The 26,609-nt window shown below is 48.7% G+C and overlaps 1 protein-coding gene across 2 annotated transcripts in view; it reads right to left on the bottom strand.

The window, feature by feature from the left end:
• TRIM65 (tripartite motif containing 65) overlaps window positions 1–26,173 on the bottom strand; it is an 86,983-nt gene extending 60,810 nt beyond the window's left edge. Inside the window, exon 1 of one of the 2 annotated variants that reach the window (XM_077459372.1) lies at window positions 25,592–26,173. In XM_077459372.1, coding sequence (XP_077315498.1) covers window positions 25,592–26,047 — 456 coding nt within the window. In that variant the 5' untranslated portion in view covers window positions 26,048–26,173. The remainder of the gene's footprint in view (window positions 1–25,591) is intronic. The other variant, XM_077459371.1, reaches the window with a different exon arrangement.
• Window positions 26,174–26,609: the final 436 nt, after the last annotated feature.

Below are 26,609 nucleotides of genomic sequence, written 5' to 3'. Positions count from 1 at the left end.
TTGCCTCCCTATATAACTCCTCCCACTACTGGGAGTACTTCAGTTTTTGTAGCAAAGCAATACACGTGTATACCAGAAAGAGGGGAGGGACCTATGTTTCCCCCGTGATGTACTTCAAAGAAAAGGATTTTACAGGTAAGCCGCTATGAAAATCCTATTTTCCTAATCGTACATCACGGGACACAGAACCATAGTAATTACTATGTGGGATGTCCCAGAGCAATGCCAACTAAAGGGAGGGAGACACAACAGAATTAGGGCAACATGAGACTAGAGGAGTTATACTTCTGCCTGCAGCACACTATGCCCAAAGGCAATAATCTCATGCCTTTTTACATTCACCTGATAAAATCTGGTAAATGTATGGACTGAAGACCAAGTTGAGGCCTTGCAGATTTGAACCATGGAAGCTTGGTGATGCACTCCCAAGAAGCACTAACAGTCCTAGTGGAGTGCGCTTTTGATTTGAGAGTGTGCCATCCTCCTCTTTAAACCATAAGTTTGAACAGTTACTTGCTGAATCCATTTAGAAATAGATTTTGATGTTGCCTGTCCTCTTTTAGGACCTTTAGGCAACACAAACAAAACATCAGTTTTTCGAATCTGAGCAGTCGCCTTTAAGTAGCCCTTTACTGTGCTCTAACCACATCAAGAGAATGTAGTGATTTTTCTTCCATAGAACAGGCTTCTGGAATAAAAAAAGAAGGTAGAACAATATCCTGGTGTAGATAAAAACCAGACACTACCTTCTGTAGAAAGTTAGGATGAGGATGCAATACTACCTTAACCTTGTGAATAATAATATGGCTCTTTACAAGAGCAGTCAACTCTGATACCCTTCTTGTAGAAGATATGGTTACCAGAAAAAATAGTTTCCTTGTCAAAAGGACCAAGGAAATATGTCGTATTGGCTCAAAAAGGCTGTTTTTGTAACGCCGACAGAACTAATTTAAGTCCCAAGGGTTCAGGGGTTACCTCACTCAAGGTCTCAAGTACTCAAGGCCAGCTTAATTTCTAACCCCATCTGCTGAAAGTCAAGCATTCTACCTATGACATACTTCCTGGGGTGCCAACCCCTGGATTCATCCCAGGAGACATGTGCCTTCCAGACTCTATAATATGTGATTCTGGAGGCCGGCTTCCTTGCATAAACCAAGGTAAATACCACTGAACTTGACAGTCCACGTTTCTTCAGAATGTGGATCTTAATAGCCAAACCGTTAAATTTAGTGTTTGTAAGGTAGGATGGAATACCGGACCTTGAGAGAGAAGGTCTGGACATGGTGGTAGGGTCCATGGGACCCCTACCACCATCCTTATGATCTCTGCATACCAAGATCTCCTGGGCCACAAGAATCACCAACTTAATTTCCTGCTTGATCCTTCAAAGATGTCGTGGATGCAGGCAAAATAGGAGGGAATGCCTAAATCAGTGAAAACGGATTCCACAGGAACACCAAGGCATCTGTTCCGCATGCTAGCGGATCCTTTGTTCTTGACACAAAGTTGTCGATTTCTTTGTTGAACCTGGATACAAACAGATACGGTCAAAATATATTAATACATTAAAATGTTTGTTCGCCAATGCCAGAAGTCTGCCAAGCAAAATAGGCGAGTTGGAAGCTCTGGTGCATCAGGAGAGCTATGATGTAATCGGTATTGCTGAAACTTGGCTTCATTCCCCACATGACTGGGCTATTAATATTCCTGGCTATGCACTCTTTCGGAAAGACAGAGTAAAAAGGAAAGGTGGAGGGGTCTGTCTGTATGTGAGAAATTATCTCAAAGCGAGTGAGAAAGAGGACCTGGTGGACGGAGAGTGTGATGAGTCTGAGGCATTATGGGTGGAACTGCATACAGATACGCGTAGTTCAAAGTTAATCATTGGAGTTTGTTATAGACCACCCAATGTTAATGAGGAGGTGGAGACTCAGCTCCTTGCACAGATAGAAAGGGCTGCAAGGGCTGGGACAGTGATAATAATGGGGGATTTTAACTACCCAGAAATTGACTGGGGTAATGGCACTGCTGGGACAGTTAAAGGGCAAAAATTTGTAAACCTATTACAGGACAATTTTATGGTACAGTTTATTGAGGCCCCAACTGGTAATCTCAAACCATGCAGAACGTATTACTAATGTTCAGATAAAGGAACATCTGGGTAGTAGTGACCATAACATGATTTCATTTGATGTTAGCTGTAAGCAAAAATCACATACGGGAAAGATAAAAACACTTAATTTCAAGAGAGCAAATTTTCCAAGGATGAGGGCTGCTCTCCAGGACTTAGACTTCAAAAAGCTTGTTTGTGATCTCACTGTAAAGTATATTCCCATGGGCAATAAGTTTAAAAGGTTAAAAATAAAGCCGATGTGGATCACGGCCAAAGTTAAAAAAGCTATAAACTATAAAAAAGAGCTTTCAAAAAATATAAAAATGAAGGAACGCTAGTGTCATTTAAATGTTACAAGGAATATAACAGAATGTGTAAAAAGGAAATCAAGGATGCAAAAATTCTAAATGAAAGACAGATTGCAAAAGACAGTAGGACAAACCCCAAAAAATTCTTCAAATATATTAATAGTAAAAAGGTTAAGTCTGAGCATGTAGGCCCTTTGCAAAATAATCTGGAGTGGGTGACTGGGGACAAAGAGAAGGCTAACTTATTAAATACTTTCTTCAGCTCTGTGTATACAAAAGGAGCATGGATAAAATGCTGCCAGTTTTAGCGATGCTTTACCGTCATTTTAGCGGTGCTATTTGGCTGCTAGCGGGGCACTTATAATCCAGCTAAGGGGGTTAAATGTGCCTGTGAAGCGCCCCTGCCAAAACGCACCGCAGGTGCTTCGGCAGCGGTGCCCATTCATTTCAATGGGCGGGAGTGGTGGAGGAGCGGTATACACCACTCCAAAGATGCTGCTGGCAGGACTTTTTAAGGTCCTGCCAGCGCATCTACTCAGTGTGAAAGCACTCGGGGCTTCCACACAGACTGCAGGGGAGCCATTTTGCAGGCACTTTACAGGTGCTATTTTTAGCCCAAAAGCACCTGAAAAACGCCCCAGTGTGAAAGGTGTCTAACTGTTAGATTTTATGAGATGAAGGGGAAAAAATAAATAAAAAATAATCGGCCTAACATAATCGGCCCAAAAAAAAAAAAAAAAAATCGGCATCATATATCGGCCATCGGCCGTGGCAATTTCTAAATATCGGCATTGGCCAGAGAAAAACCCATATCGGTCGACCTCTACTTTGGAGTCAGACACATTGGGAAATCTAGAGCTTGAACCTTCTTGTTCCAAGCTGATAGGATACTGTATTGCAGCAGTCTTGAATGAAACTAAGCATAAGGAACGGCCTTGAATGAATCTGCCATCTTTCCCAACAACCTCATGCAAAGCTGAATAGAAGGATTCATCTTGCTTCGACCACCTGAATCAGTTCCTTTATGGCGCTGATCTTTGCCTGGTGCAAGAATACCCTTTTCTGGGTGTATCTATGATCCGACCCAAGTATTCTAGCCTCAAGATTTCTCTAGGTTGAGAATCCAACCTAGAATACAAGGGTACTGACTGGTCTATCAAGAGTAGATCGTCAAGATAGACTATAATCGTTATACCTTGGGCCCTTAATTTGGCTAGAGGAGTGGCTAGAACCTTTGTAAACACTCAACGTGCAGTAGCTAGACCGAAAAGAAGAGCTACAAACCGAGAATAAAGGTTTTCTACCTATAAAAGTAGATATTACTGGTGAGCGCAGAAATAATGAAAAATATAAAATTTAACCTTGTGCTGAATAGTGAAAAAACTGTGAAAAAGAAAACTAAAGCAGCTGGCACACACAAAGAAACGTAAAATTATGGAAATGTGGTGCTGCAAATATTATCAAACATGTGTAACTAAGTGTAAATAGCCACCTCCCGCCCGCCCTATAGCCGAATGACGGCCGTAGAGCTGGCGGCCGTCCCTGGACGTCCTTTTGTTTACTTCCGCAATGCGCGCCGCCGCGGACGCGCATCGCGGAAGTTTTGTGCTCGCCGTGTCTCCCGGAGACAGGCAAACATAGATCGCCGTGAACGGCCAATCAAAGCGGCCATTCACAGCGCGATCGCAGCTGCCAATGGGAGATGATCTCAAATGTAAACATATGAGATCATCTCCCATTGCCGTGTCTTTCCCTCCTCACACAGAGACAGCGTGTGAGGAGAGAGAGGATCTGTGAGTGACATTTTTTTACTGTGACTAAAATCTGTCAGCCCCAGTGCCATCTGTCAGCCCCAGTGCCATCTGTCAGCCCCAGTGCCATCTGCCAGTAGTGCCAGTGCCGCCAGTGCCACCTGCCAGCGCCAGTGCCACCTGCCAGTGCCATCCGTCAGCCCCAGTGCCGTCAGCCCCAGTGCCGTCAGCCCCAGTGCCAGTGCCACCTGCCAGCGCCACCTGCCAGTGCCATCTGCCATCCGCAGTGCCATCTGCCAGCCCCATTTGCCAGAGCAATTAGCCAGAGAAAATAGCCAGCACCATCTGCCAGTGCCATCTGCCAGTGCCAGCCCCAGCGACATCTGCCAGCAACATCTGTGAGCGACATCTGTCAGCGCCATCTGTCAGCGCCATCTGCCTCCAGTGCCATCTGCCTCCAGTGCCATCTGCCTCCAGTGCCATCTGCCTCCAGTGCCATCTGCCTCCAGTGCCACGTGTTGTCAGTGCCACGTGTCGTCAGTGCCACCTGCCACGTCAGTGTCACCTGCCACATCAGCGTCACCTGTCAGTGTCATCTGCCAGATCAGCGTCACCTGTCAGTGCCATTTGTGATCAATAAAAATGTCACAAAGATTATATTCAGCTGAGGAGGCATATGATATTCTTGCAGCCGACGAGAGCAACGGGGAGGTTTCCGCTTCGGATTCCTCCTTATATTCAGATTCTGAGTCTGACGTGGACTACGAGCCTGTCCTCAGCAGCGGTACCATGACAGCCTCAGAGGAGGAAGATGAAAGTCCGCCTGTCAGATGAAGGCGTACTGGTGAGGAGTCGGTACCATCCACCAGCACTGCAGAGCCATCCACCGGCAACCCAGTGCCATCCACCGGCACCACAGTACCTCGGCAAAGGCCAAGTACCAGTGTGTCAACTCGGCCCCAAAGGGTTAGGTCCCATGCCAGCCTTCCCTATTCCCTCCAGAACCCCTTGTGGCTTCCTCCTAACTCAGGAGAAGCTAACGTTCCCCCTTTCACTGCCAACCCAGGAGTCCAGGTGGACACACACAATTTTTCCCTGATGGACTTTTTCCACCTAATTTTTACAGAGGACATGCTTGAATCCATTGTGGTCCAGTCCAACCTATATGCCCAACAATTTATTGAAAGCAACCCAACGTCCTCTTATGCCCGTCCCTACGAGTGGAGAGCCCTAACAGTGGAGAAGTTTAAAAAAATTTTGGGCCTCACATTTTGTATGGGACTAAACAATAAAAATGAAATACGTACATATTGGTCATCCCGCCCCATCTATCACATGCCCATCTTTTCCCCAATAATGCCCCGGACCAGATATCTCATGATAATGAGATTCCTACACTTTAACGACAATACCCAGTGCCTTCCCCGGAATGACCCAAATTTTGATAAAACTTTACAAAATTCGGCCGCTAATAAATTATTTTTCTGAGATCTTCCCCCAGTTGTTTACACCAGACCAACACATATGTGTGGATGAGTCCCTGATCAAATTTTCTGGCAGGCTGGGCCTAAAGCAATTTATTCCCTCCAAAAGGGCCCGCTATGGGGTGAAGATGTATAAATTGTGTGATCGAGCCACAGGGTATACATATTCCTTCATGGTATACGAAGGGAAGGACACCCAGCTACATCCCCCTAATTGCCCCGAATACATCGGATCGAGTGGGAAAGTTGTTTGGGAACTCATAAACCCACTCCTGGAGAAAGGCTACCATCTTTATGTGGATAATTTTTATACAAGTTTACCCCTGTTCCGCAACCTCCATAGAAAGCAAACTCCAGCATGTGGCACCGTAAGAACGAACCGGATGGGCTTTCCTCAAAGCCTCGTCAACAAAAGGTTAAGAAAAGGCGAAGCGGCGAGTTTACGGAACGAGGACATTTTGGCTGTGAAGTGGAGGGACAGAAGGGATGTGTACATGCTTTCTTTGATCCACAACAACACTTTTGTTGAGATCCCCAGGAGGGATGGCCCAAAACAAAAACCCACTTGTATCCATGAGTACAACATGTTCATGGGGGGTGTCGACTTGAACGACCAGATGCTCGAACCCTACCTTGCCACGAGAAGAACATACAAGTGGTATAAAAAAAATTCAATTTATTTCTTTAATTTGGCCATATACAACACGTATGTAATCTATCGTAAATCCACAGAAAGACCCATACCCTTCCTTTGCTACCAGGAGGAAATCGTCACTGCCCTTCTATACCCCAACGGTCCACCACAAAACATTCGATCCGATGTAATTAGCAGACTCTCTGAACGCCACTTTCCTGATAAAATCCCTCCCAGACCAACAGGCTGAAGACATCAGAAAAAATGTCGGGTATGCAGCAAACGAGGATTGAGAAGAGACACCACTTATCATTGTGCCCAATGCCCTTCCCAACCAGGCCTCTGCATAGGTGACTGTTTCCGCCGTTACCATACTTCAGTGAATTATTAGTGAAGTATGGTAACCATAACCCTCACTTCCTGCCATTTACCTTCACACCCCTTATGCCTCTGCTTGCTCTGTAACTTACCCTGGCTTGTTATTCGACCACGCTTCTGCCTACTGATTCTGTTTATGCCTCTGCCTGATCTGGAACTGACCCTGGACTGTTATTCGACCACGCTTCTGCCTACTGATTCTGTACATACCTCTGCCTGATCTGGAACTGACCCTGGACTGTTTGACCATGCCTTTTGCCTGCCTCTTGGACTGATCTTGTACCCTCTCAGTGGACTAGTGGGATTCATAACAGGGGTCTCACATATGTGAGGGGCTCCAGAATAGTTTTTTTGTATGAAGAAGACAATTTCCTTTGTTTTCTCATTCCTAGATTAGGGTCTGGAGACTCGGAGGCTTCAAAGAGATTTGGGTGGGAGAAGCCACTACCCCTATCCCCATTCTGTCCTGAACAAGGCCCTACTTCTGCCTGCTGCCTGTAGGACCTATACCATCATGCCTCTGCCTGTCGCATGAACTGACCACACCACATGGATGGACCATGTTCCTGCCTACTACCAGGACCAATATTTTGGCAATGCTGACGATCTCTGCCTGCACTGACCTTGGACTGTATATGGACAGTATCCCTGCCTGCTGCCTATATTGACTATGGACAGTATACCTGCCTGTTGCCTGGAAAATTGTGTTCACTTTTGCTGACCAAGTCCCTGCCTGCTGCCTGGACCAGTGCTATCATCCTGTGGACAACTGCGCTGCTAAAACCACAGGTAATCTTTTGTTTACTCTTTTCTCAGCAGAATGTATTTTGGGGTGTAATTCTTGGTATGTGCATGCTATGTGTCCCTGGAACACCTGATGGTGTTCCTTGCATGTCGGGCCTCTGTATGTGGCCAAGCTGTGTAAAAGTCTCACACATTTGTTATTGCCATACTCAGGAGGAGTAGCAGAACATATTTTGGGGTGTCATTTTTGCTATGTACATGCTATGTGTTGGAAATATCTTATAAATGGACAACTTTGCGTAAAAAAAAATGCGTTTATTATTTTTTTTCCACATTTTCCCAAAACTTCTGGAAAAAAAATGAACCATTCAAACGACTCAATATGCCTCATAGATTATACGTTGGGGAGTTAGCTTTCCAAAATGGGGTCACTTTGTGGGCATTTCCATTGTCTTGGTGCTCCAGGGCCTTCAAAACTGTAATAGGTGGTTGAGAAATAAGATTTGTAATTTATGCTCCTAGAACGCCTGGTGGTGCTATTTCAATATTGGGCCTCTGTATGTGGCCAGGCTGTGTAAAAGTCTCACACATTTGGTATTGCCATACTCAGGAGGAGTAGCAGAACGTATTCTGGGGTGTCATTTTTGCTATGTACATGCTATGTGTTGAAAATATCTTATAAATGGACAACTTTGCGTAAAAAAAATGCGTTTTCATTTTTTTCCACATTTTCCCAAAACTTCTGGAAAAAAAAATGAACCATTCAAACGACTCATTATGCCTCATAGATTATACGTTAGGGTGTTAGCTTTACAAAATGGGGTCACTTTGTGGGCATTTCCATTGTCCTGGTGCTCCAGGGCCTTCAAAAGTGTAATAGGTGGTTGAGAAATGAAATGTGTAATTTATGCTCCTAGAACGCCTGATGGTGCTATTTCAATATTGGGCCTCTGTATGTGGCCAGGCTGTGTAAAAGTCTCACACATTTGGTATCGTAATACTCAGAAGGAGTAGCAGAACGTATTTTGGGGTGTCATTTGTGGTATACACATGCCATGTGCGAGAAATAACCTATTACATTGAAAATTTTGTGAGAAAAAAAAAAATCTTCATTTTGCAAAGAATTGTGGGAAAAAGATGACAACATCAAAAACCTCACCATGCATCTTAGTAAATACCTTGGAATGTCTACTTTCAAAAAAGGGGTCATTTGGGGGGTATTTGTACTTTCCGGGCTTGTTCTGGTCGCAAGAAATGAGATAGGCCACCAGTACATCAGGTGTGATCAATTTTTTATGATTCGCACCACAGCTTGTAGACTCTCCAACTTTCACAAAGACCAAATAATATCCACTAATTTGGGTTATTTTTACCAAAGATATGTAGCCGTATAAATTGTGGCCAAAATTTATGAAAAAAAAATTATAATTTGCAAAATTTTATCACAGAAACAAAGAAATATGCGCTTTTTTTCAAAATTTTCGGTCTTTTTTCATTTATAGCTCAAAAAATAAAAACCCCAGAGGTGATCAAATACCACCAAAAGAAAGCTCTATTTGTGGGAAAATAAGGACACAAAATTCATTTGGGTACAGTGTTGCATGACTGAGTAATTGTCATTCAAAGTGTGAGAGCACCAAAAGCTGAAAATTGGTCTGGGCAGGAAGGGTGTTTAACCACTTAACAACCGCCCATTGCCGATTAACGGCTTCAGGGCGGTTGTTTAACTCTGAGAGGCCGTTAATTAACGGCCTCCCAGAATTCTGCTCTCGCGCGCCCCCTGGGGCGCGCACACGAGATCATCCGTGACCGCCGGGTCCACTGGACCCGGCGCATAACGGATCACGGTAAACGGCTGCTCGTCGCGGCCGTTTACCACGTGATCGCTCCGTCAAATGACGGAGTGATCACTTGTAAACAAACCGATCGGTACAGCGGAGGGGAAAGAGATCGGTGTCAGCAGCGATGTGGGCTGCATCTGCAGTGCCCACATCGCTGCTCACCGAATTTAACCCCTCAATTCCCTGCCAATACTCTGCAATACCCTGCAATACTCTGCAGTACCCTGCCATTACTCTGCAGTACCCCCCAATACTCTGCAGTACCCCCCAATACTCTGCAGTACCCCCGCCAATACTCTGCAGTACCCCCGCCAATACTCTGCAGTACCCCCGCCAATACTCTGCAGTACCCCCGCCAATACTCTGCAGTACCCCCGCCAATACTCTGCAGTACCCCCGCCAATACTCTGCAATACCCCGCCAATACTCTGCAATACCCTGCCATAAATTGCCATACCCAGCCATACTCGGAGATACCCAGCCATACTCGGAGATACCCAGCCATACTCGGTGATACCCTGCAATACCCAGCCATAGACGCCCCCCCCACCCCTCACCGCCCTCCGGTGCTTCTACCAACTCGCCAGTAAGATCAAAGCCAGAATCTTTTTTTTATTTTTTTATTTCAGGCTTCCCAGCCTAGAGGTGAGATGTGGGGTCATATTGACCCCCAGATTTCACTGTAAAGAGGACCTGTCACCCCACATTCCTATTACAAGGGGTGTTTACATTCCTTCTAAAGGCCCATACACACGGTCGGACTTTTTGACAACAAACATGCAAATTAGCTGTTTTGGAGCAACATCCGACTGTGTGTACGCTCCATCGGACAAACTTTTTCTGTTTTCATCTGACTTTTGTTGACTGTGCGAACGGACAAACTTTCTGGCAACAAAAGTCCGATGGAGCAAAGTCCGACCGTGTGTACGCAAAAGCATCGGACTTTTGTACAAGGTACAAACACGCATGCTCAGAACCAATGCAAAAGATCAGACTACAATACAGAAGTTCACCAAAGGTGGCGCTGGAGTCATTGAAGTCCTCTTTTGAAGCAGCGTCAGTACGTTGTGACGTCATTACGTTCGTGTTTGTTATCAAAAAGTCCGACCGTGTGTATGCAATACAAACTTGTGGACCACGCCCTTTGTACAAAAGTCCACGGAAAAGTTTGTAAAAAGTCCGACCGTGTGTATGAGGCTTTATAGGAATAAAAGTGATCAAAAATTAATTTTTGGGGAAAAAAATGTCAAACTAAAATAAATAAAGTAAAATGAACAATAAAAAAAAAAATAATAATAATTTAAAGCGCCCCTGTCCCCATGTGCTCGCATGCAGAAGCGAACGCATACGTAAGCCCCGCCCACATATGAAAACGGTGTTCAAACCACATATGTGAGGTATCGCCGCGAACGTTAGAGCGAGAGCAATAATTCTAGCCCTAGACCTCCTCTGCAACTCAAAACATGTAACCAGTAAAAAAAAATTAAAGCGTTGCCTATGGGGATTTTTTAAGTAGCGACGTTTGGCGCCATTCCATGGGCATGTGCAATTTTGAAGAGTGACATGTTCGATATCTATTTACTCAGCATAACTTCATCTTTCACTTTATGCAAAAATTGGGCTAACTTTACTGTTTTTTTTGTTTTTTTTAAGCACAAAACTGTTTTTTCCCCCTAAAAAACGCGTTCGAAAAATTGCTGCGCAAATACCGTGTGAGATAAAAATTTGCAACGACCACCATTGTATTCTCCAGGGTCTTTGCTAAAAAAAAATATATAATGTTTTGGGGTTCTCTGCAATTTTCTAGCAAATAAATGATGATTTTTACATGTAGGAGAGAAATGTCAGAATTGTCCTGGGTGCTCCAGAACGCCAGATGGCGCTCCCTGCATGTTGGACCTCTGTATGTGGCCACGCTGTGTAAAAGTCTCACACATGTGGTATCGCCCGTACTCGGGAGTAATAGCAGAATGTGTTTTGGGGTGTAATTTGTGGTATGCATATGCTGTGTGTGAGAAATAACCTGATAATATGACAATTTTGTGGAAAAAAAAAAAAAGGAAAAAAAATCTTGATTTTGCAAAGAATTGTGGGAAAAAAATGACAACTTCAAAAAACTCATCATGCCTCTTACTAAATACATTGGAATGTCTTCTTTCCAAAAAGGGGTCATTTGGGGGGTATTTGTACTTTTCTGGCATGTTAGGGTCTCAAGAATTGAAATAGGCCGTCAGTCCTTCAGGTGTGATCAATTTTCAGATATTGGCACCATAGCTTGTGGACTCTATAACTTTCACAAAGACCAAATAATATCCACCAATGTGTACTTATTTTTACCAAAGATATGTAGTAGTATAAATTTTGGCCAAAATTTATGAAGAAAAAATTACTAATCTGCTAAATTTTATAACAGAAACGAAGAAAAATTCATTTTTTCGCAGAATTTTTGGTCTTTTTTCTTTTATAGCACAAAAAATAAAAAACTGAGAGGTGATTAAATACCACCAAAAGAAAGCTCTATTTGTGTGAAAAAAAGGACAAAAATTTCATATAGGTCCAGTGTTGCAACACTGAGTAATTGTCATTCAAAATGTGAGAGCACCAAAAGCTGAAAATTGGTCTGGTTATTAAGGGTGTTTAAGTGCCCAGTGGTCAAGTGGTTAAGTGCCCAGTAAGCAAGTGGATAAGTGCAGATGTGAATATACAAAGCAAAAGAAATGTAAATAAAGTCCAAATAAATGTGCTCAATGTTCTGATCCACAATGGGAAAAAAAACGTTTTAAGTGCAATGGACCACAGACGCTCCAGGACTTTTCAGGCGCAGATACGCCACCCCTACATGTGTCCCCACTCACCAAATGGCGATGACCCCCCTGCTTTGCAGTCTTGGGGTCACTTCAGGCTTTTGTGATGGTATCCAGAGAAGCTCAAGAGTGGTGTTGTGCACATCAGATCAAAGGATTTCTTGTTGGAATTTCTCAGCAGAATCACCAAGCACTAAAAACACTAAAAATACTGGAAATACGTCAACATGTTTCGCCAACCTACAGGGCGTTATCAAAGACCGAATACCCCGCCCCACTCGACTGTCTTAAATAGAGGAAAGGAGGAAACATCCCCCACACAGAGGGCTAATCAGCATCCACATGGGAACCATGCTGAGGATGAAATGAAAAAACAGTGCAAATAGCAATCTGCAAAAATGATTGCAAGGACTAAAGACATCATTTCAGCTAAACCATGGAGCTCACTGGGAATACATTTACATGCAAAATAAAATTAATATACATACAAGCCAAAAACGAAGAAATATAAAATATATATAAAAGAAAGAACTAATATTAAAAAAGGAAAAAAAAATGAAATGTAAAAATGAAAATAAAAATACAATTAAAAATATGGAAATAGGCTCATGGAAGTATGCATCCTTGATGTCGATTGACGCCAGAAGTTCTCCTCCTTGTAGGATGGAGACAACTGATTGGATTGACTCCAAAAAAGAGCGGATATTCAGGAACCGGTTTTGATTTTTGAGATCCAGAATGGGTTTGATGTCTCCATTCGGTTTTGGCATGGTGAAAAAAGCTTTGAACAACACCCTAACCCCTGCTCTTTCATGGGGACCACCATGATCACTTTTTGCCAAAAGATGGTCCAATGCTTGAAAGAAAGACTTCTTTTTCTCTGGATCCTTAGGAACGTTTGATCTGAGAAAACGAGGAGATGGGAACTCTCGGAACTCCAGTTTGTACCCTGGAGCTATTGAGGAAGTCCCTCATCTGTCTCGACACTCTTTCTGCCAGACCCTTGAGAACTGCAGAAGGGCAACTGATAAGAGGCATGGAGGAGCTCAGCTTTGAGGAAAGATTAGAGGAACTGAATTTATTCACTCTTGATAAGAGGAGATTAAGGGGGATATGATCAACATGTACAAATATATAAGGGGTCCATATAGTGAACTTGGTGTTGAGTTATTCACTTTACAGTCAACAAAGAGGACAAGGGGGCACTCTTTACGTCTAGAGGAAAAGCGATTTCATCTCCAAATACAGAAAGGTTTCTTCACAGTAAGAGCTGTGAAAATGTGGAATAGACTCCCTGCAGAGGTAATTCTGGCCAGCTCAGTAGATTGCTTTAAGAAAGGCCTGGATTTCCTAAGTGTACATAATATAACTGGGTACTAACATTTATAGATAAAGTTGATCCAGGGAAAATACAAATGCCTCTCGGGGGATCAGGAAGGATTTTTTCCCCGCTTTAGCAAATTGGATCATGCTCTGCTAGGGTTTTTTGCCTTCCTCTGGATCAACTGTGGGTATAGAATTGGGTATATGGGATTGTATGATATTAGATTTTTTTTTTTTGTGGTTGAACTAGATGGACTTGTGTCTTTTTTCAACCTGACTAACTATATAACTATGTATTCCCCCTACTCGAGTCAGAAGGCTTTAGTATTTTGTAGGTTTCCTCCCTCAAGACTTCTTTTGTCCCTGGGGTTGACCCTGAGGATTACCTCTTGAACTTGATGGGAGAGGCCGTCTTAACGGCCTGGAGGCTGATGCTCCTGGCACTGGAGAAGGAGCTTGTTAAAATTAAATATGTTTACTCCTTTTCTTAAACGGCAAAGGGGTACTTTTTCCACTAGAAATTCTTTGACTGTATTACCCAAATCACCCCCAAACAGCCATTTCACCGCAAAAAAGAAGACTAGCCAGGAGCTTCTTGCACGGTGCTTAGCGAAAGGCGTGAGGCCTGAAGAATAGAAACTCTTATAGCGACTATTGCAAACATAAAGCTGCTAGTAGCTTGCCAGATCCTGGGCCTGCTAAACAGGATAACTTTGAGCACCTGATTAAGCTGGTCTCCCAAGGATTGAACAATTACTGTCAGCGCAGGCTGAAACACCCAACCTGCCAGAGAAAAAAGTGTTTTTTAATAGGAATTCCAACTTTTTATCCATTAGATCCCAAGCATTTGAGCATTGTCTGCCGGAAAAGTCAAACTGTCATTCATAGAAGATATAGCAGCATCAATTGCTTGTATCCCCACCTTTAGTGAATGTTTTTCTCCATAGGATAAAGTGTGAAAAACTTATCAGGAGGGAAAAAAATGCTTATCTGGGTGATCTCACTCAGATACAAAAAGCTTTTCCAGCAATGAATGGACAGCAAAGGCAAGCACAGCTTGAGTAGGCTTTAGCGAACCCAAACACTCAGTTAAGGGTACATAAATGTAGGAGCAGACCATTCAGCAAGAAACTGCACCATCAATCTTACAGATTGTGAAGTTGCCCCCCCCCCCCCCGCATTTGACCCTTCATCAGCCTCACCACAGTCCCCTGAGGGAATTCATCTTCTCCTACCCCCAGTTCCTCAGTTTGAGGGTCCTGGGTAATGGAAGGGAACCTGTCACATTTTGTCCCACACTGGAATGCGATTAAAGCCGGTAACCTTTTTTTCCCAATCCTATCATGGCTGAGGATAAATAACTTTTTAGTAATATAGACAGGGGCTGTAGTGTTGAAAACAGCTGCAAACATTCTATGGCCCCGATGCTCACTCTGACTAGCCACCCCCTCTCAGGGGAGAATGCCATTGTAGAGATGAGTAGGCTTTCCAGAGCTTAAGGGAGACCCGTTTAGCCCTTTTTTGGGGGTGTTTCAACCCCCCCTTCTGACCATAGCCCGATGTCGCTGCTATTAACGCTCAGCCTGATGCTATCAGTAAACGTGCCAAGGGAATGCCTGTGTCACCGACCTCTTACATGCCCCTTTTTTGCTCTTGTGTCCCTCTAACATCTGCAGCCAGCAAAATGGAGCTTTTAAATATACTCCAACATTGTGCTAAGCCCCGTCCCTTCCATCACATCGGGCCCCCCCTATTTTCAAAAAGAGGGTTTTCCCACGCAAGCAAGGGCCTCCGATCCGATGGGATCGACGTGTGTGTGTGTGGGGGGGATGTCGAGGAGGAGACCTGTGACAAGCCGCTGTGCAGGGGCGGTGAAAAAATACAGCGCGGCATCGCCAATCTTTTTGGCTTCCCCTTATCCAGGGAGAGGGGGAGAGCTTTATCCAGGTGGGGGGGTTTTAGTGGAAAAAAATCCCCCCCCCCAATCTTCCCCGCTTCCCTCGCCAGCTTCTGTGACACAGCATGATCCTTGAGGAAGCATGACAAGGTACGTGCTCTATACAGCCCCCAGTGATGACTCTTAGGCATGACAACATTTACTTTTTTTAAAGAAGACATTTCATAAGAAAATTTAAAAATTCCTTAGAAATACTTACCTTTCCCGCCGCAGGGATTTCTGTGGTAAAACCAACAGACCCAATCTTCACCCCTCATGGTAGACTCCGTTACAAAACCTTCAGGAACCGGGGACCCTCGGAGTAACCCACACTCCTGGACCCATAAAGCACCCCGCCAGTAAAAACGTTATGGCTGCAAACACCAAAGCACTGGATCCCGGGGTCAAGTTCTCTAAAAAGAGAAGCGTTACAGGCTAAATCTCGTTTCTTCCGCCACGAGGCCTGAGTACCATTCACATAGTTGCCAACTGTCCCGAATTTCGCGGGACATTCCCGGGATTAGGACATTTGTCCCGAATTAATTTTGTCTCCGCTGACCGCCATTTTTAAGAAGACCAGAAGTTGGTCTACACCTGTGGCGCCGCCCACCCCCGCTGCTAGTGTGTGTTTGTGTCAGTGTAAAGGGCACCACAGTTAAATGTCTGCGTGCGGCAACGGCGGCATGTCGGGGGCCAGTCTGTCAATGTGGATGTCGGGGGCCAGTGACAGTCATGGTATGTGGATCTCGGGGGCCAGTCTGTGGATGTGGGGGGCCAGTCTGTGGATGTGGGGGGCCGACCAGTGGTATGTCGGGGGCCAGTCTGTGAATGTGGGGGGCCAGTCTGGAGATGTGGGGGCCGGTCTGTGGAGTATGTGGGGGCAGGTCTGTGCAGGATATGGGGGGGCGGTCTGTGGATTTCAGAGGGGCACCAGATGTAAGGAAGGGCTCCGCTGATGGACACAGATGTGAGGAAGGTACCTCTGATGGGGCACCTGATATAAGGACAGACTCCGCTTGGGACACCTGATGGCATCTGGTGGCAAGCAATGTGGCTAGTGACGCGCGCATAGCTACCACTGATTCTGCATTATGGTGAGTTGAATGATTTCATTTTATATTACAATGTAATAATAGAAATAATGCGCTTCAATCATCCTGACACCATAACAATCATGGTGCCGGGATGATTGAAGCGCCAACACCAGGTATTTGGAGTATCTTTATCTGCTGATTGTCAAACTCTGGAAACACATATTGCTATTGTGGTGTAGGATCGGGAGGCTGCTGTCCCTCCTTTCCCTCTCCCCCCCCCCTTCCCTCTCTCCATCCCACATTCATATCAGACTCTAACCACACCCTTTGAGCCACGCCCCATGTAAACCACGCCCACTATTTTACGTAAACCACGCCCATTTTTACCTTTTCCTAGGCCACACCTATAAACGCCCCCTAATTATACCACGACTCCGCCCACTGCCAAAAAAGTGTTTTGATTTTTTTTTTACAATGTTGCAACAATGCATTCAATTCAGCCTGAAAAGACACTTTGAATGGATCCGGCTGCATAGCTAGCCCCAGCATGAATTGCTCCAGTGGAGCTCAGCACAGCACATCTTTACTCATGACCAACACCTTAGACACTGGCGAAAAAACTGAAGTACTCCCAGTAGTGGGAGGGGTTATATAGGGAGGCAACTTCCTGTTTAGGGTGTGCCAGTGTCCATCACCTGAAGGTGGCCTATAAACCACATAGTAATTACTATGGCTCTGTGTCCTGTGATGTACGATTAACCACTTGGGATCCGCGCTATTGCCAAATGACGGCATTAGCGCGGACCTACATTTCCGGGACTACGTCTATTGACGTTGTCCCGTGTACGAGCGGCCTGCGCGCCCCCTGAGGGGCGCGCGCGGCGCGCTCTGTGATCGCGAGTCCATAAGACTCGCCTGATCACCGATCCGTGCAAGGGGTCGATCCCGACCCCTTATCACGTGATCAGCTGTCAGCCAATGACAGCTGATCATGTGATAGAACGGAGCCGGTAATCGGCTATTATTCCTCCTCGCGCTGACAGCGCGAGGAGAAAAAAAAAAAGCCGATCACCGGCGGCCGTGATCGGGACATGAGTCCCGATCACGGCCAGCAATACAAGCAACCACCTGCCCCCTGCCAGTGCCCACCTGCCCCCCGCAGTGCCATCCTGAATAAAAGTAAGTGCCCCCCGTCAGTGCCCATAGTGCCCACAGTGCCACCCCACAGTGCCACCCACAGTGCCCACAATCTGCCTCAAAGGTGCTGCACCCCAGTGCCGCCCATCAGTGCCCAGCAGTGCCGCCCATCAGTGCCCAGCAGTGCCACCTATCAGAGCCACCTATCAGTGCCCATCAGTCCCATCTATCTGTGGTACCTATCAGTGCCCATCCGTGCCACTTATCCGTGCCACCCATCCGTGCCATCTTATCTGTGCCCATCTTTGCCCATCGGTGCCGCCTTATCTGTGCCTATTAGTGCCGCCTTAACTATGCCTATCAGTGCCCACCAGTGCAGCCCATCAGTGCCCACCAATGCAGCCCATCAGTGCCCACCAATGCAGCCCATCAGTGCCCACCAATGCAGCCCATCAGTGCCCACCAATGCAGCCCATCAGTGCCCACCAATGCAGCCCATCAGTGCCGCCTAATCAGCGCACTTCAATGAAGGAGAAAAATGACCCGTTTGCTAAATTTTATAACAAACTATTAAAACATGATTATTTTTTTTTGCATCTTTTTTTGTTTGTTTAGCAAAAAATAAAACTGATAACTGATAAAAATTTCATTTGGGTACAGTGTTGTATGCCCGCACAATTGTCAAAGTGCATCAGCGCTGAAAGCTGAAAATTGGTCTGGGACTGAGGGGGGTTTAAGTGCCCAGTAAGCAAGTGGTTAAGAAAGGGAAGTTGTGTAGAGAAGATGATCTACTTTGAGGCGTGGTTAGTTGGGTTGTTATAGCAGACAGTTTTGTGAATTCTCTACAAGATGGATTCATATACTTTGGTTTTTTTGACACTTTACTTGGTCCAGCTCAAGCTTTGCCACTGACAACGATGTTCAATGTAACTCCCCCTCAGTACAGCTCTCCTTCTCAATAAAGCTCTTTTTATCAGTACAGCCCCCCCCCCCCCTCCCCAGTATAGTTCTCCCCCTCAGTACAGCTCTTTTTATCAGTAAAGCCCCCCCCCCCCTCCCCAGTATAGTTCTCCCCCTAAGTACAGCTCTTTTTATCAATACAAATCTCTAGATCAGTACATTCCCCAGTATAGTTCTATAACCTCAGTATCTATCCCCCCTCTTACGACAGCTCCAATCCCCTCCACCCTGTACTTTTTTCCCCATCAGAACATTACTCCCTCTCAGTACAGCTCTCCTCTCCCATTTCAGTACAGGTCTCCCCTTCCCTCAGAACAGCTCTCCTCTCCCACCTCAGTACAGCGCTCCTCCCACCTCAGTACAGCTCTCCTCCCCCTTCAGTGCAGCTCTATTCCACCACCTCAGTGCAGCTCTATTCCACCACCTCAGTGCAGCTCTATTCCACCACCTCAGTGCAGCTCTATTCCACCACCTCAATGCAGCTCTATTCCACCACCTCAATGCAGCTCTATTCCACCACCTCAGTGCAGCTCTATTCCACCACCTCAGTGCAGCTCTATTCCACCACCTCAGTACAGCTCTATTCCACCACCTCAGTACAGCTCTATTCCACCACCTCAGTACAGCTCTATTCCACCACCTCAGTACAGCTCTATTCCACCACCTCAGTACAGCTCTATTCCACCACCTCCGTACAGCTCTCCTCCCACCACTCCGTACAGCTCTCCTCCCACCACTCCGTACAGCTCTCCTCCCACCACTCCGTACAGCTCTCCTCCCACCACTCCGTACAGCTCTCCTCCCACCACTCCGTACAGCTCTCCTCCCACCACTCCGTACAGCTCTCCTCCCCACTCCGTACAGCTCTCCTCCCCACTCCGTACAGCTCTCCTCCCCACTCCGTACAGCTCTCCTTCCGTACAGCTCTCCTCCCCACTCCGTACAGCTCTCCTCCCCACTCCGTACAGCTCTATTCCTCCCCACTCCGTACAGCTCTATTCCTCCCCACTCCATACAGCTCTCCTCTCCACTCAGTGCAGCTCTATTCCACCACCTCAGTGCAGCTCTATTCCACCACCTCAGTGCAGCTCTCCTCCCCACTCCGTACAGCTCTCCTCCCCACTCCGTACAGCTCTCCTCCCCACTCCGTACAGCTCTCCTTCAGTACAGCTCTCCTTCCCACTCCGTACAGCTCTCCTCCCCACTCCGTACAGCTCTCCTCCCCACTCCGTACAGCTCTCCTCCCCACTCCGTACAGCTCTCCTCCCCACTCCGTACAGCTCTCTCCCACCTCAGTGCAGCTCTCCTCCCCCCTCCTTGCAGCTCTCCTCCCCCCTCCTTGCAGCTCTATTCCTCCACCTCAGTACAGCTCTCTCCCACATCAGTACAGCTCTCCTCCCCCTTCCGTACAGCTCTCTCCCACCTCAGTGCCGCTCTCCTCCCCACTCCGTACAGCTCTATTCCTCCCCACTCCGTACAGCTCTATTCCTCCCCACTCCGTACAGCTCTATTCCTCCCCACTCCGTACAGCTCTATTCCTCCCCCACCTCCGTACAGCTCTCCTCCCCCACCTCCGTACAGCTCTCCTCCCCCACCTCCGTACAGCTCTCCTCCCCCACCTCCGTACAGCTCTCCTCCCCCACCTCCGTACAGCTCTCCTCCCCCACCTCCGTACAGCTCTCCTCCCCCCTCCGTACAGCTCTCCTCCCACATCAGTACAGCTCTGCTCCCCCCTCCGTACAGCTCTCTCCCACCTCAGTGCCACTCTCCTCCCCACTCCGTACAGCTCTCCTCCCCTCTCCGTACAGCTCTCCTCCCCTCTCCGTACAGCTCTCCTCCCCTCTCCGTACAGCTCTCCTCCCCTCTCCGTACAGCTCTCCTCCCCTCTCCGTACAGCTCTCCTCCCCTCTCCGTACAGCTCTCCTCTCCTCTCCGTACAGCTCTCCTCCCCTCTCCGTACAGCTCTCCTCCCCTCTCCGTACAGCTCTATTCCTCCCCACTCCATACAGCTCTATTCCTCCCCACTCCATACAGCTCTATTCCTCCCCACTCCATACAGCTCTATTCCTCCCCACTCCATACAGCTCTATTCCTCCCCACTCCGTACAGCTCTCCTCCCCCACCTCAGTGCAGCTCTATTCCACCACCTCAGTGCAGCTCTCCTCCCCACTCCGTACAGCTCTCCTCCCCACTCCGTACAGCTCTCCTCCCCACTCCGTACAGCTCTCCTCCCCACTCCGTACAGCTCTCCTCCTCACTCCGTACAGCTCTCCTCCCCACTCCGTACAGCTCTCCTCCCCACTCCGTACAGCTCTCTCCCACCTCAGTGCAGCTCTCCTCCCCCCTCCTTACAGCTCTATTCCTCCACCTCAGTACAGCTCTCTCCCACATCAGTACAGCTCTCCTCCCCCTTCCGTACAGCTCTCTCCCACCTCAGTGCCGCTCTCCTCCCCACTCCGTACAGCTCTATTCCTCCCCACTCCTTACAGCTCTATTCCTCCCCACTCCGTACAGCTCTATTCCTCCCCACTCCGTACAGCTCTATTCCTCCCCACTCCGTACAGCTCTATTCCTCCCCACTCCGTACAGCTCTATTCCTCCCCACTCCGTACAGCTCTATTCCTCCCCACTCCGTACAGCTCTATTCCTCCCCACTCCGTACAGCTCTATTCCTCCCCACTCCGTACAGCTCTATTCCTCCCCACTCCGTACAGCTCTATTCAATGCAGCTCTATTCCACCACCTCAGTGCAGCTCTATTCCACCACCTCAGTGCAGCTCTATTCCACCACCTCAGTGCAGCTCTATTCCACCACCTCAGTACAGCTCTATTCCACCACCTCAGTACAGCTCTATTCCACCACCTCAGTACAGCTCTATTCCACCACCTCAGTACAGCTCTATTCCACCACCTCAGTACAGCTCTATTCCACCACCTCCGTACAGCTCTCCTCCCACCACTCCGTACAGCTCTCCTCCCACCACTCCGTACAGCTCTCCTCCCACCACTCCGTACAGCTCTCCTCCCACCACTCCGTACAGCTCTCCTCCCACCACTCCGTACAGCTCTCCTCCCACCACTCCGTACAGCTCTCCTCCCCACTCCGTACAGCTCTCCTCCCCACTCCGTACAGCTCTCCTCCCCACTCCGTACAGCTCTCCTTCCGTACAGCTCTCCTCCCCACTCCGTACAGCTCTCCTCCCCACTCCGTACAGCTCTATTCCTCCCCACTCCGTACAGCTCTATTCCTCCCCACTCCATACAGCTCTCCTCTCCACTCAGTGCAGCTCTATTCCACCACCTCAGTGCAGCTCTATTCCACCACCTCAGTGCAGCTCTCCTCCCCACTCCGTACAGCTCTCCTCCCCACTCCGTACAGCTCTCCTCCCCACTCCGTACAGCTCTCCTTCAGTACAGCTCTCCTTCCCACTCCGTACAGCTCTCCTCCCCACTCCGTACAGCTCTCCTCCCCACTCCGTACAGCTCTCCTCCCCACTCCGTACAGCTCTCCTCCCCACTCCGTACAGCTCTCTCCCACCTCAGTGCAGCTCTCCTCCCCCCTCCTTGCAGCTCTCCTCCCCCCTCCTTGCAGCTCTATTCCTCCACCTCAGTACAGCTCTCTCCCACATCAGTACAGCTCTCCTCCCCCTTCCGTACAGCTCTCTCCCACCTCAGTGCCGCTCTCCTCCCCACTCCGTACAGCTCTATTCCTCCCCACTCCGTACAGCTCTATTCCTCCCCACTCCGTACAGCTCTATTCCTCCCCACTCCGTACAGCTCTATTCCTCCCCACTCCGTACAGCTCTATTCCTCCCCCACCTCCGTACAGCTCTCCTCCCCCACCTCCGTACAGCTCTCCTCCCCCACCTCCGTACAGCTCTCCTCCCCCACCTCCGTACAGCTCTCCTCCCCCACCTCCGTACAGCTCTCCTCCCCCCTCCGTACAGCTCTCCTCCCACATCAGTACAGCTCTGCTCCCCCCTCCGTACAGCTCTCTCCCACCTCAGTGCCACTCTCCTCCCCACTCCGTACAGCTCTCCTCCCCTCTCCGTACAGCTCTCCTCCCCTCTCCGTACAGCTCTCCTCCCCTCTCCGTACAGCTCTCCTCCCCTCTCCGTACAGCTCTCCTCCCCTCTCCGTACAGCTCTCCTCTCCTCTCCGTACAGCTCTCCTCCCCTCTCCGTACAGCTCTCCTCCCCTCTCCGTACAGCTCTATTCCTCCCCACTCCATACAGCTCTATTCCTCCCCACTCCATACAGCTCTATTCCTCCCCACTCCATACAGCTCTATTCCTCCCCACTCCATACAGCTCTATTCCTCCCCACTCCGTACAGCTCTCCTCCCCCACCTCAGTGCAGCTCTATTCCACCACCTCAGTGCAGCTCTCCTCCCCACTCCGTACAGCTCTCCTCCCCACTCCGTACAGCTCTCCTCCCCACTCCGTACAGCTCTCCTCCCCACTCCGTACAGCTCTCCTCCCCACTCCGTACAGCTCTCCTCCTCACTCCGTACAGCTCTCCTCCCCACTCCGTACAGCTCTCCTCCCCACTCCGTACAGCTCTCTCCCACCTCAGTGCAGCTCTCCTCCCCCCTCCTTACAGCTCTATTCCTCCACCTCAGTACAGCTCTCTCCCACATCAGTACAGCTCTCCTCCCCCTTCCGTACAGCTCTCTCCCACCTCAGTGCCGCTCTCCTCCCCACTCCGTACAGCTCTATTCCTCCCCACTCCTTACAGCTCTATTCCTCCCCACTCCGTACAGCTCTATTCCTCCCCACTCCGTACAGCTCTATTCCTCCCCACTCCGTACAGCTCTATTCCTCCCCACTCCGTACAGCTCTATTCCTCCCCACTCCGTACAGCTCTATTCCTCCCCACTCCGTACAGCTCTATTCCTCCCCACTCCGTACAGCTCTATTCCTCCCCACTCCGTACAGCTCTATTCCTCCCCACTCCGTACAGCTCTATTCCTCCCCACTCCGTACAGCTCTATTCCTCCCCACTCCGTACAGCTCTATTCCTCCCCACTCCGTACAGCTCTATTCCTCCCCACTCCGTACAGCTCTATTCCTCCCCACTCCGTACAGCTCTATTCCTCCCCACTCCGTACAGCTCTATTCCTCCCCACTCCGTACAGCTCTCCTCCCCCCCACTCCGTACAGCTCTCCTCCCCCACCTCCGTACAGCTCTCCTCCCCCACCTCCGTACAGCTCTCCTCCCCCACCTCCGTACAGCTCTCCTCCCCCACCTCCGTACAGCTCTCCACCCCCACCTCCGTACAGCTCTCCTCCCCACTCCGTACAGCTCTCCTCCCCACTCCGTACAGCTCTCCTCCCCTCTCCGTACAACTCTCCTCCCCTCTCCGTACAGCTCTCCTCCCCTCTCAGTACAGCTCTCCTCCCCACTCCGTACAGCTCTCCTCCCCACTCCGTACAGCTCTCCTCCCCACTCCGTACAGCTCTCCTCCCCACTCCGTACAGCTCTCCTCCCCACTCCGTACAGCTCTCCTTCCGTACAGCTCTCCTCCCCACTCCGTACAGCTCTCCTCCCCACTCCGTACAGCTCTATTTCCCCACCCTCAGTACAGCTCTCCTCCCACCTCAGTACAGCTCTATTCAACCACCATCAATACAGCTCACCCACCCCCCTCGTCAATACAGCTCTCTTCCCCCCTCAGTACAGCTCTTCTCCCCCTTCTGTACAGCTCTCCTCCCCCCTCCGTACAGCTCTCTCCCACCTCAGTACAGCTCTCCTCCCCTCTCCGTACAGCTCTATTCCTCCACCTCAGTACAGCTCTCCTCCCCCCTCCGTACAGCTCTCCTCCCCCTTCCGTACAGCTCTCCTCCCCCTTCCGTACAGCTCTCCTCCCCCTTCCGTACAGCTCTCCTCCCCCTTCCGTACAGCTCTCCTTCCCACTCCGTACAGCTCTCCTTCCCACTCCGTACAGCTCTCCTCCCCACTCCGTACAGCTCTCCTCCCCACTCCGTACAGCTCTCCTCCCCACTCCGTACAGCTCTATTCCTCCACCTCAGTACAGCTCTCCTCCCCACTCCGTACAGCTCTCCTCCCCACTCCGTACAGCTCTATTCCACCACCTCAGTGCAACTCACCTCCCCCCCTCCGTACAGCTCTCCTCCCCCCTGGCGTACAGCTCTCCTCCCCAATCCGTACAGCTCCACTCCGTACAGCTCTATTCCCCCACCCTCAGTACGGCTCTCCTTCCACTTCAGTACAGCTCTCCTCCCACTTCAGTACAGCTCTCTTCCCCCCTCAGTACAGCTCTCTTCCCCCCTCAGTACAGCTCTCTTCCCCCCTCAGTACAGCTCTCTTCCCCCCTCAGTACAGCTCTCTTCCCCCCTCAGTACAGCTCTCTTCCCCCCTCAGTACAGCTCTCTTCCCACCTCAGTACAGCTCTCTTCCCACCTCAGTACAGCTCTCTTCCCCCCTCAGTACAGCTCTCTTCCCCCCTCAGTACAGCTCTCTTCCCACCTCAGTACAGCTCTCTTCCCACCTCAGTACAGCTCTCTTCCCACCTCAGTACAGCTCTCTTCCCCCCTCCGTACAGCTCTCCTCCCCCCTCCGTACAGCTCTCCTCCCCCCTCCGTACAGCTCTCCTCCCCCCTCCGTACAGCTCTCCTGAGTCTCCTCCCCCTTCCATACAGCTCTATTCTCCCACCTCAGTACAGCTCTCCTCCCCCTGCCATACAGCTCTATTCTCCCACCTCAGTACAGCTCTCCTCCCCCCTCAGAACAGCTCTAATCCACCACCCTCAATACAGCTCTCCTCCCCCTTCAGTACAGCTCTATTCCTCCTCCCTCAGTACAGCTCTCTCCCACCCCCTCCGTACAGCTCTATTCCCCCACCTCAGTACAGCTGTCCCCCCGCCCCCCCCAGTGCAGCTCTATTCCACCACCCTCAGTACAGCTCTCCCCCCGCCCAGTTCAGCGTTCAGCTCTCTCCCACCTCAGTACTCCTCCCCATCAGTATAGCTCTCCTCCCCCCTCAGTACAGCTCTCCCCCCACCCTCAGCACCGCTCTCCTTTCCCCTCAATACAACTCTCTCCCCCCTCAGTACAGCTTTTCCACCATCTATTGAACAAAAAAGTTTGAGCTGAAGTGTTTGTATTAATAATTTTCACTCACCCTATCTTTCTCACTTTGCTCTTCTATATCCTGTAGGTTATGAGTCCGGCAGCTTTTCAGCATGCACTTGCAGCATATGCACCGTTTCTCTGTGCAGCAATATAACGTCAGTTCTTGATTGTGGTCCTGACACATGGTCCTAGCTCCCTTAGGTCCACTTTCTGCGAGAGCAGGTGCCACTAGAATCGTCTTCTGCTCCAGTACTTTCCAATCATCCACCACCTTTTGCAGGCTAACATTTTTCTTGGGTTCTGGCCGCTGGGGAAAGTTTCTCCTACATTCAGGACAGCTGAAAGTATCAGATACAGGATTCAGGGAATCCCAGTGCCCATGAATACATACCTGGCAGAAGGTGTGCCCACAAGGAAGAATTAAAGGGTTAGTGAATATTTCAAGGCAGATGCTGCAGCTCAGACTGCTCTTGATGGAATCCATCTCCTTCGGAGTTTGTGACATTGTAAGAGGACTGGACACAGAGTTCAGCCACAGGGAGAAGCTGTTATGGGGAAGACAGTGACAAAACTGGAAAGACTAAATGGCAGAAACGAAACTGAAACTTGTTCCAGCCTTCCAGGAAGAGGTGGTGCCTGGAGAAGGGCTGTCGGAAGTCACATGGAGCAGGAGAAACAGGTTTAAAGGGAACTCATGCTGTTTTGTCACTGGGAATATTTTTATCCATTTATTTTAAATCAACTTATTTTTAACCACTTGCTGTCTGGGGAAATTTTTTCACACACATGTTAAAATCAGCATTGTTTGCTAGAAAATTATTTAGAACCCCCACATTATATATTTTCTGAAGGCCTCTGGAAAAATGATTGCTTTTGCAATTTTTCTTATGTCACACACATATTTTCACTGCTGTTTTTAACCACTTCAGCCCCGGAAGATTTGGCTGCTCAATGACCGGGCCATTTATTTGCGATACAGCACTGGGTCGCTTTAACTGACAATTGCGTGGTCGTGTGAAGTTGTACATGAACAAAATTGATGTCCTTTTTTTCCCCCACAAATAGAG

This window comes from Lithobates pipiens, unplaced genomic scaffold (assembly GCF_037356315.1).
Source record: "Lithobates pipiens isolate NorthernLeopardFrog02 unplaced genomic scaffold, aLitPip1_a1.2 Scaffold_28, whole genome shotgun sequence".
Lineage (NCBI taxonomy): Eukaryota > Metazoa > Chordata > Amphibia > Anura > Ranidae > Lithobates > Lithobates pipiens.
Note: the sequence above shows the minus strand (reverse complement) of the source record. Positions and strands in the feature narration are given on the sequence as shown.